At 37.6% G+C, this 12,041-nt stretch overlaps 1 protein-coding gene across 1 annotated transcript in view; it reads right to left on the bottom strand.

Annotated features, from left to right (window-relative positions):
• Positions 1-12,041, bottom strand: part of crtc3 (CREB regulated transcription coactivator 3) — a 218,072-nt gene that overhangs the window by 147,158 nt on the left and 58,873 nt on the right. The window contains exon 4 of the mRNA XM_039773390.1: positions 9,959-10,020. Coding sequence (XP_039629324.1) covers positions 9,959-10,020 — 62 coding nt within the window. The remainder of the gene's footprint in view (positions 1-9,958; positions 10,021-12,041) is intronic.

Here is a 12,041-nt window from a genome sequence, read left to right as displayed (position 1 = left end):
GGAGACCTGATTAAAGTGTTTAAATTATGAAGGAAATTAATACAGTGAATCAAGACTGTTACTGTAAATTGAGTTCATCAGGAACACAGGGACACAGTTGGAAACTTGCTAAGCGTGAATATCGCACAAACATTAGAATGTTTTTCTTTACACAAAGAACCATAGACACATGGAATAAGTTACCAACTAGTGTTGTAGCCAGTAGGACTTTAGGGACTTTCTAAACTTGATGTTATTTCAGAAGAATTAAGTGGCTAAGACTTGCAAACTTTGTTGTGCTGAATGGCCAGTTTTCACCTAAATTTATATTTATTTAGTTATTTATTTAGTTATTTATTTATATTTATATATATATATATATATATATATATATATATATATATCTCCTTTGGGGTGCGAGCAGCTGTTGCTGGGGGTGCCAGAATCCATCGAGGAAAAAAAATGAAAAACATTATTTGTACAAAATTTTAATTTATCTATCCATTCCTAAATAATTAAATGGGCAGGCTATTTCGTATCAGTGCAATACGCTGCTTGTTAAAACGGATGACTCCTGCTCTTATGTGCACTTAGTGCTGCGTGGGTATTATGAACTATCATATCTGTTCAAGTTCTATTTAAATTTTAAATACAAGTCATTTTTATTTAGTCGACAGAAATATGTTTGGTAGGAATGCAAGTTGAATTTAGTCATCATTGCATACATTTTTCTTCACCATAGAAATTTAAAGACTAAATTCAACTTACATTCCTACCAAAGATATTTCTGTCAACTAAATAGAACGTACTTATATCCAAATAGAACTTGAAAAGATATATTTTTTCGAATCTGATCGCGCTTTGTAGAGCAACTTGACGCGCACCACATCGAGTCTGCGAGCTATTGAACGGTCGCCTGCCTGCCTCAATAAGTGACCCTCGCTTCCCTCTTACTTTTTTACCGTTCATTTAATCATGGGTAGTCGCGAGAAAATTAGAAAATGGAAGGAGGATTACACCGAGTAAGACCAAAAGAATTATTGATGGCGAATAAAGTATCCATTATTCATAAAGCTTCAATTGGTGATCTGTTTTTCTAAATTAACCTCATATTTTTTCATACTTCTTCTGAAACTAAGCGGGTGCGAGGGTAAAATGAATCGGGAAATGCTGATTTATATACATTGAATATATTGAAATAGTTTTACTGTCAAATAATGCAAACAATATGCGGCACGTGTTTCGCCCAAATTCTGGGCTCATCAGGCGTACACACTCACTGCACCCCCTGTCGGGAATCGAACCTCAGACGTCAGCGCTAGAGGCGAAGCCTCTCGTGTTGTGCCACGGCGTGTGGTTCGTTTATTTGACAGTATGTAGATCGGGATGAACAAGTTCCTTTCCACTGCAGCTACAGCTGCGACATCACATAAAAATATCAATAATAACTCATAAACTTGCAATATTATTTAGGAAAATCGCAACATTTTACTCACCAAAAATTCGGATTATTTGTAAACAAAATCCATCCTCCTCTCTTTCCTCAAAAAAAGTTTAATTATACTGTCGTATGGATTATCCGTGCGCTTCAGTTCCATCAAACATCCCTTTCTATCGCATTCAAAGCTAATGCTGAAAGGTGAACCCGCCCTATGGTATTTCTGGCATAAGTTTGAATTCGCTTTAGGGCTGAAAATGTTCGCTCGACAGAAGCAGTGTACACGGGAATGCTCACCGCCAAATATACCAATGTGAACACCTGCCCCATGCTCTCATTCAGATTCTGATGAAGGAAGTCAAGGAGATCAGTGGGAGATTTTCCTAAAAAATCATCCATGGCATACATTACAGTCAGTTCTGTTTTTAGCCGAGACAGATCAAAAAGTGCTCCGTCGCTCTTGTGTTAAACTGGAGAAGGCTGCATGCGGGAAATTTTTCTTGTTTTCCTAAAACTTCTGGGGCTCGAGGAGCGTGACAAACATCAGGTTTTCGTGGTCTTGAAATCTGGTCTGTGTCTGGCAAATAATATTGTCCAGAATCCGGCCATGGAGTTGGCCGTAGTGCGAGCGACGATCTTTCGCTCGGAGCGTTTGCGGTGCGTTCAGTGGCCTCAGAGTTCCTCATATCGGCTACTATCCAATCAATGGGTCTGAATACAGTGACGTTGCCACACGCCTGCTAGAGGGCCCGACTGACACCAACTCAAAATCTGATTGGTTGAAGCAACAGGTTAATCGACATTTATTCTGTGTTAGAGTGCCTACACAACGAATTGTGAAAGCCTCTCTGCCTGGCAACAAATGATGGCTAAAATGTGATTGGTTAAACGGTTTAATATGAAACTCCGCCTCCCACGGCTATTGAGCTGCAGTCTATTCTCTTTGCTTGGCAACAAATGATGGCTGAAATGTGATTGGTTAAATGCTTTAATACGAAACTCCGCCTCCCATGGCTATCGAGCTGCAGTCTATTACAGTACAGTATATGGACGAAAATACGTTCCAGTTATGACCATTACGCGTAGAATTTTGAATTGAAACCTGCCCAACTTTTGTAAGTAAGCTGTAAGGAATGAGCCTGCCAAATTTCAGCCTTCTACCTACACGGGAAGTTGGAGAATTAGTGATGAGTGAGTGAGTGAGTGAGTGAGTGAGTGAGTCAGTGAGGGCTTTGCCTTTTATTAGTATAGATAATGAAAAGTATAATTAACCGAAAATTCTTCAGTATGTTATTTTGGCATATCATTAACAATTCCCTCAAAGGATCTTGTTCATATTAACTTTTTTAATCTAGCAGATAAGTTATAAAAAAAAAAAAAAAACACCACTTTTACCATTACCATGCAAAGAGAATTTTAGTAACCAAATTAACTACACTTAAAGATTTTCTAGCTGTTCCTTTTTGCTTTCTAATAAAAACTTACACAAGTCTTACAAAATTTTATTTTGAAATCTCATGAACTATAAATACTGTATATCTACTTTAAAGAGACTAGGTTTCTTGGATGCTAAAGTGGTACCTGATTATCAAAGAGAGGAAAAACTAAATCAGTTAAGGCAATGGTGGTTCTGTAACAATTTTAATACACTGGGTTTAAACAGAGTGGTATTGATATCTGGAAGTTCTACAGTGGGAGTTCAATTTGGAAATAATAGTTCAGTTTATTAAAATGTATTTGGTGGAAAACTTATGTGCACGAATACAATTCTTTTTTTCACTTTCCCCCTAAATTGCTTCTTTTAACTGTATTTCAGCACTTGTTTACAGATTTAAAATTACCTTCATGGTTACAAAATAGACTTGATGCATTAGCTTGCCTTTTATGGTATTTTTTCTTTTTTACTTTCAATATCTCCATGAACAACCTAATATTTCTCATAAGGATTGTTATAAATAACTCCATGCATGCAGTTAGATTTAGTCACTGTCCTGTTCCTACTAAAAACTCTGTTTCTTTTGCAAGATGGTTAACTGATCCTTCTTCTAAAAATATGGGAAAACTGTTTTATGTGCAATTATATATTTGAAGTGAACTTTTATTTGCATTAATGATTTGTATATATTTTGGCCTTTACGATTATGTAATAGGTTTAATGTGGTGCTATAAAATATTTGCAGTATTTGGTCCTTTTACATTTAAAATTTTTCATAATTGCTAATTGAAAATTATTAGATACAAGGATCTGACTGACACTTTGTAAAAGAAACAATTAACTTTAGCAGACACCTTCTGTCTGACCTTCTGTGACTATGAAGCTCCTTCACTATTTCAGTTATTTTCAAAATAATGCTCTTCATTTTTTTCTAGTATTTAATTTGTTCTTCATAGATTGCATATTGCTGTTATCTGAGCTATGGACATCGAACATTAACTGAGACTCTCATCTGCACGCTTTGATTAATCCTATACATGTGGGTGGGGTCCACAACCATTAACATTACATGGTATTCCTTTGTTAATCTACACTATATTACTAAACGAAGGTTGTATATATGCATGGATGCTAGAGGCCAGCAACACCGACAGCGCAAATACACAGTGCCTCAGCACCCCAGATTCAAACCCAGCGGCTTCCCAGACTCAGTAGGTGGCGCCCAAACAACTCAACACAACCTGTAAACTAAAGTTCAGGTGACAATACAACCGCCTCCCGAATGCGAACACCACCGCATTTACAACCTTTGTTTAGTAATGTAGATCTCCAAGCCGGGATCAGAAGCAAGTGGTGCACAATACAACTGCTGCCCGAACGTGAGCGCACACACCACCGCATATATAACCTATTGACATTGACCAGATAAATAACCAAGTGACTGGATTGCTTCCTGGAGAAAGCCACGTCTTTCTAAGTACTGACAGTGTTGATTCTGAACACGAAACTGACTTAAATTTCCCATTACAATATTTAAAAACTATTAGCCCAGCCGGATTACCACAACACAATCTTAACCTTAAAGTAGGGACAATAGTCATGCTATTAGAAACCTTAATACTGAACAAGGTTTATGCAATGACACACGGTTGATCATGAACAGCATGAGAGAAAATGTTATTGAGGCACACTTACAGTATCCCATACTGGCAATACTGTTTTGATTCCCAGAATTGACCTTACAAGCTCTGACCTGGAATTACCTTTTAAATTTAAACGACGCCAATTTCCCATTAAAGCTGCATTTGCCATGACGATCAACAAATCCCAAGGACAAACCATGGACAAAGTAAGGATTTACCTATCTGAGCCTGTATTTGGACATGGACAACTTTATGTTGCCTTTTCAAGAGTCCGCCTTTTGTGTAACGTTAAAGTGAAGGTTTTAACTACTCCATACGATGGAGAGCTAATTCAAGGACAGGAAATCATCTTTACCAAAAATGTTGTTTACAAGGAAATTTTTGATTAACTATTTGGAATTTACCATTTTATGAACTTTGTTTCCAATTTACTTCATTTAAACCTTTGCACTCCGATATTTGTTTTACTTATAAGTGCAGCAACTCAAAGACATTTTGGACTTAAATGACATAACAATTACATTTCAATTTTAGTTTTAATAAATTGGTTAATTTTAGTACAAATATATTTATTTAACTAAATGAAAACTTTCCGAGGACGCTCCCACCATCCATCATTTTTCATCCCTCCAAAGATCGGAGGGAACAGAAAATGATTGCCATTCTTTGATTTGCGATTCTTTAGAGAATTGGGGGTTTACTGGTATTACAGAATTTAAGCTTTCTTTTTAGAATCCTTATTTGAAAAAATCCATCCGTTTGAAATAAAAACACACATAAAGCAGAATAAGTGCAGAGATGTCCATAGAAAAGAAAATTATGTGTGTTAATGCACAGAGCAAAACATTTTGTATGCTACTTTACTATTTTCTTTAAATTTGGAAAACTACATACACTCATTGCTTATTTTCATTAAAGGTGATGTTATAATGTACCACACATGTACTTTAGCAATAGCATGGGTGTGAGGAACTGATTGACTGTTGTTTAATTTATTCTTTGCCATTTTATTTCTAAGCGATGCTTGGAATTTATATGGTAAATCAGTAAGACACCTACTATATTCTCCTTAATTACAGTATATCTGTTTAGGTGGGATTTCTAGCAATTAGACATATATATAAAAGTAACTAAAGCACACTCATTTTGAGGAAAAGAATAATACAATTTACTCATAAACATAAGGATTACAGAAATATCAGTGCTTATATTTCACATAAATAGATAAAAAAAATAAATAAATAGTAAAACAAACAAAAGAGAAGCTGTTTGTTTTTGGTTTGTTTGCACCTTTTCCATATATTCTCAAATTTTCCATATTTTACAAATTTGTCAGTTATGTGTTTCACTTGTGCAATTTTACCACAATGTTATACTCAGTTTGCCCTTGGTGTAATGCACAGCCACGAGTGAAACAGTGTCTAAATGTTGCAAATGAAGGCATTTTTTTCAAAATATAGACAAAAGCTTGTAAAAGCTAGAAGTTCACTGTGACAAAAACAATCAAACATCAGAAAGGAGGCTGTTATAATTTTAGTATCACAGTTGCATAATACCATCCCTTTTAGGATATGTTTAACACTGCTGCATGTTGTTGCTTCGGGTTCAAACAGTGAGCTTTGCTTGCATTGGGAAATGCTCTCTGTCTTTGGCATGTAATCCTTTGTCTGTGGTGTGGGTTTGTCTTTCTTACCATGCCAAGAGGTTCTTTGTAGTATCTTCTTAAACTTCTTAGAGAAAAGAAAAACTTTCTAGCACAAAAGTTTAGATGCTGAATTTCCCTTATTGAAGTACAGTAATGCTGCTCCTCTGTATTTCCAGACTGGGCTCAATTACTGGCATAGTTCTTAAGTCTTAAGTTTCACTCCAAAGTTAACTGGGAAACTGGCTGCTCATGGCACATACACGTGCAGAGGTGGGCGGTTCAGTAAGTCACCTCAGTGATGTCACAGAGGGAGTAGCTCCTCGTACCTGTACCCAGTTAGGAAGCAGAGGATAACAGAGACTGCAAGGTACAGATGAGAGATTGGAAAGGAAAAATGGAAGAAAAAAGGGAGGTTAAAAGAGAGAGAAAGAGGCAGGAGTGAGAGAGAGCCAGTGTAACATGGGAGAAAGCAGGCGGATAGGAATGAAGCCCCAGGAAGCACCATGCGGCCATCGCTTAGGAAGGGGGCTGTGAGATCACTCCTGTTGAGGGATCATGTAGCTGGAGTGACCATTGTGATCTCACCAGGAGAAGCCAGGTATTGAAAGCGGTTCAAGTGGAGTAGACCTCAGAGGCTCCCCAAGGAACGCCACTGGAATGACGGCAAGGACACGGCCCGAAATAAAAGGTTGTCTGCTCCTATTGGTCAACATCTCTCCGTGCTGTGAGGCCCGATCAGGGTAAGACAGAGATACATCCGTTTTAAAAGGAAGGCACCAGGGCTCTGAATTGTAAAGGCCATTTTCCTGCCTGTGTTTATAACCTCATACACATGCATGAAAGGTGCAGCTTTTTATTTCTATTGTTTTCCATCCTGGTTACAGAGCCAGTGTGTGCTTATAGGTGCATTACTTTGTTGATCAGAGTCATTAAGAGCTCAGCTTGTGGTTAAAAGCTTAAAAGGAGTGTCCTTTGGATGTCTCTGCAGACATCCTTCAATTGAGCCTTTGTTATCAAATGAACTACATAGCTATAGTTTAGCCATGCAAGTTAAGCGTTTATTCTGCAATGCAGGCATGGGTAGGGCAGCTAACTTTCTGTGCCCTTACTAAATGTACTCTCATAACATACACTGTGTGCAAACTGAAAAAAACAGCAAAATAGGAAAGTGCCTCCCAATAGTGGGTGATTTAGCGTTTATCCTTTACAGCTTACTTACAAAAGTTAAGCAGGTTTCATTTCGAAATTCTACACGTAACGGTCATAACGGTCAACAACATCCGCCATATTGAACTTTCTTATTTATGGCCCCATCTTCACGAAATTTGGTAGGCAGCTTCAATGCGCTAACCAAAGCCGATATACGTACTTATTTCGGTGATATGACGGCACTGTCGGCCGCCATATTGAATTTTCCAAACAGCACTAATTCTCCAACTTCCCGTGTAGGTAGAAGGCTGAAATTTGGCAGGCTCATTCCTTACAGCTTACTTACAAAAGTTAAGCAGGTTTCATTTCGAAATTCTACACGTAATGGTCATAACTGGAACCTATTTTTCTCCATATACTGTAATGGACTTTAGGTCGATGGCCGTGGGGGGCGGAGCTGTGTGTGACATCATCACGCCTCCCACGTAATCATGTGAACTTTGACAGTAGTACGTAGAAAAGAAGGAAGAGCTCCCAAAGAGCGCTGAAGAAAAACGCCAAATACTTTATTCGCGAGATACAAGTTTAATGAGAAGACATGAGGTATAAACGAGACTTTGGATCACTTTGTAACGGAGTTAAAGTTTCTTGCTACAGCAATTTAAGTGCCGGGTCTTAGCTAACATTAAATAAAGCAGTGGACATTGCAACATCACACAAGAGAGCAGCTCACATGAATTGACTGAACGCAGTACGAGTGATCACTTCCATGCATCAAACCTGTTCAAAAAACGCATTACACAATTGACAAGGTGGGAAAATAATATGCTCAAAGCTGAGCTCCACAACTAACGTGGTCTTGTGGAAGCAACTTTGTTACGCTGCCACCAAATACTCACACAAAAATCCACAAGTTAATACACATACTGTCTCTAGAGTTTCTCCACACTCAATGTATTCCTCGCATCCCCGTTACACCCTCTGATCTCCCATTTCAATTCAGATGCCTCCAATTTCCAGTAAGGCTCTGCTTCGCAATGAGAAGTAATAAGTCTCAGGGACAGACCCTGCAAAAGGATGCCATTGATTTCAGGCAAGATTGCTTTTCTCCCGGACAACTATACGTTGCATTCTCAAGAGTGAGCTCACGCAGCTTTGTCATATTACAATCAGAGTGCCTTAACTGACAATGTGAAATATAAACAGAACTATAATAATTGTAATAAACGAACAATAAAACAGCGGAGAACCCGTGGATTAAATAAAAAGGCAGCTTCCTTGGCAAAGCAAGGAAAAAGGATGGCTTTATATGTTGTTCGTTTATAAAACAGCAGAGAAGCTGTGTAAAGGCTGCTTCACAAAAAACCAGCGGAGCGCCTTACATGAGCAGGCAGTCAGCTAAAGAAGGAAATCAATAAATATCTATAATCCTAATAAACAAACAAAAAATAGTGTACAGGCTGCGGATTAAATAAAGTACCTGAACAGTAAAGTAAGTCTCGAATAGCTATACAATAACTATAACAATCGTAATAAATGAACGATAAAACAGTAGAGAACCGCGAAGCAAGGAGAAAGGACGGACTTATATGCCGTTCATTTATAAAGCAGCGGAGAAGCTGTGTGAAGGCAGCTACACAAAAAAAACAGCAGAGCACCACACTCTGAATGTATTCCTCGCATCACTGTTATACCCTCCGATCTCCCATTTCAATTCAAATGCCTCAAATTTCCAGTAAGGCTCTGCTTCGCAATGACAATTAATAATTCTCAGGGACAGACCCTACAAAAGGTTGCCATTGATTTGAGGCAACATTGCTTTTCTCCTGGACAAAACTATATGTTGCATTCTCAAAAGTAATCTCAGTGCACAGCTTGGTCATATTACAACCAGAGTGCTGACAACGTGGTATACAAAGAGATCCTTAACAGATAGTTATTGGTATATTTTCCCTCAGTTTAAAAAGGTTTCTTTTCTTAATAAAAATTTAAAAGCAGTACTTCGTCACTGCGAAGCGCGGGGATTTTGCTATACACAGTATGTGTATATATATATATATATATATATTATATATATATATACACATACAGTAGTGTGTATATATATATATATATATATATATATATATATACACACAGTATGTGTGTGTATATATATATATGTAGATCTGTAGATATACGTATATATGAGTATGTGTGTATATATATATATATATGTATATTTATCTGTATGTATGTACTGTATATATATGTGTGTGTGTGTGTGTGTGTGTGTGTGTGTGTGTATGTATGAGTATATATATGTTGATGTGTGTATATATATGTAGATATTATATGACAGCAACACTCATAACAGTGACAAAACAATTACATTCACAATCATCTTACGTTATTTTTAAAATGTTTCCTTTTCTTTTTCACAACTTCTTTAACACACTACTTCTCCGCTGCAAAGTGTGGGTATTTTACTAGTTATTTATCTATATATTTATTTATATATACATATACATCATTAGATTTTGTACCAGAGACATTACAGTATACATAAAACCAGGCTGATGACAAAAAATAAGCTTAAGTCTGGGGAAGTTTTTAACAATGCATAAGCCAAAGCCTGCTAGGATTCATGCAGAGATTCGGGAGAATAAGGGAAAAAAAACACCACTTACCTCTGCCAGCTAATGTCAGGTAGTGGAGACAAATAAACAGGTCCATATGGAGAGCTCTCCATGTTCTTATGTTAAGGCAAACTGTTCTGTTCAAACATTAAAATGAAGTTACTGAATACATTATTTTTTTCCCAAAACTAATGTTCTAATTTAAGCAATGCACTGCTAGAATTTAGTAAACAGAGAAGAATTCTTTTTAATGAACACCAAACATCATGAGATCTTCCAGTGATTAAGAACTCTAGGACACACCAAAAATTGTCTATTAAATGGTCAAATTCTTCAAAGTGACTAATCACCTTCCACTTTTCTATATATGGGTAACTTCATCAGGGTTCTCTTTGTTTGAAAAAGTTGTTGCTGCATTTTCTTAATGTAAACCTTTTCTGATCATTTGTTTGGTTGATTTATGCAAAAGAAAAAAAAAAAAATTCCTTTACCCTGCTACTCAATATGCCACTTCAAAAATGGGTTTGTTCATTTATTCTCAATTTTCAGTGGATTATCTTCATCTACTGCTAGGCCAGGTTTATACTTAATGCAATGCGTGCACCTTTGGACGCTACACTACTGTTTATACTTGCACGCGTATTTTACATAAATCTGGAAGATTCCACCAGGTGGCAGTGCGAGATATCATCACGGTGAGAACAAGTTCGGCTTTGCCGTGTTGTGAATTGCCTCAAACACCCATTAAATTCCGAGGACACTTTGTCATATCTTTGAAAAGGATGGATGTTTAATGATTAAATCCATCAATCCAGTGATGTGCCCATTCCAGCTAGCATTGGCTAGAGACAGAAACAATCCCTGGATGGGGCATCAGCTCATCGCAAGGTGAAAACAAACACTCACATACTCAAACCTGCATACCTTTGGAAAGAAACCAGAGCATACTGTGGAAACCCCGCAGGAAAAAATGAAAACTCCAGGCAGGGAACACCAGGGATTCTCTGCCACCGGGCCACCCGTGCATGTGTAATTATTAATGGTATTCATTATTTATATGAAGTTAGCTATCTGTAAAATGTAACATACATACTTAATCACTGTTATGAGGAAATGCATTCAAGTATAATTATAGATTCTAAATGTGCAGAGAACTGGAATATCAAATTTAATGTGTTCTGTGTGGCGATCTATCGCGGCTTGCCACTGCTGTAAGCTCAGGTTCAACACAGGTAACATTACAGGGCAGTACGGTAGGCCCCTTTCTGTGCTCCTTATTTACGTCTGACTGTACGAACAGACAGCACTTCAATCCATCATTAAATTTGCTGATGACACCACCTTTTAAAGGCTTGATCGCCAACAATGATGAGACAGCTTACAGAGAAGTGCTCTGTCAGAAAATGAGTACGTCATTAAGGTATGCTGCAGCATACATGGAATAGAGATGCAGAATCAGATCCATCATCCACTGAAAAATCATCGGTGCGCAATGGAGACCAAATGGGAGACTGGTGAATTCGAAAAAACACATCTCTGGTAGCAAACGTGGTCTTTTTGCAGCTGGATTTTTCCAGCGGCACCTGCCAGTACCTGTTTGTGAGATCCAGGGTGGAAATAAGAGGCTTGCTTGAATCTCTCAAGTAAGTAAGTAAGTAATCAATATATGACATCAGGTACATGTTAAATTTGGAAATCTTGTGTAAACTCCAAAAATCTATATAAACCCAAATGGAGCAGGTTGCTATTACTCTCACAGATCACACCTAAGTCAAGCATCTGCTTCACCTCCTTGCATATCATGGTCTTTGTGACTTCCAGAATACAATACAGGTAGCAGCTGTACCTCTACACTGGATTCAGTCACAAACTAGTGCTCAGCAATTTCAATCTGGCCAGGTACAAATGAAGACATCAGAGATTCTTCCAATCAGAGACAGTAACTGAGCCTTCTGAGTGTCTGTCAAATCATCACCTATAGCAACCTAGGTCTGAGAGACTGTAGCAGTGGTGGCCAATGCCTAATTTGAAGGAGTGACATATATCCTAAAGATTAACAAGTAGGATTTGCACAAACTTGTGTCAGATAAGAATCCTAATAATATGGTTCACAGGACTCCTGCATTCCTCCACT

Source organism: Polypterus senegalus, chromosome 12 (assembly GCF_016835505.1).
Source record: "Polypterus senegalus isolate Bchr_013 chromosome 12, ASM1683550v1, whole genome shotgun sequence".
Lineage (NCBI taxonomy): Eukaryota > Metazoa > Chordata > Cladistia > Polypteriformes > Polypteridae > Polypterus > Polypterus senegalus.
This window is presented reverse-complemented; position numbering and strand designations above follow the sequence as displayed.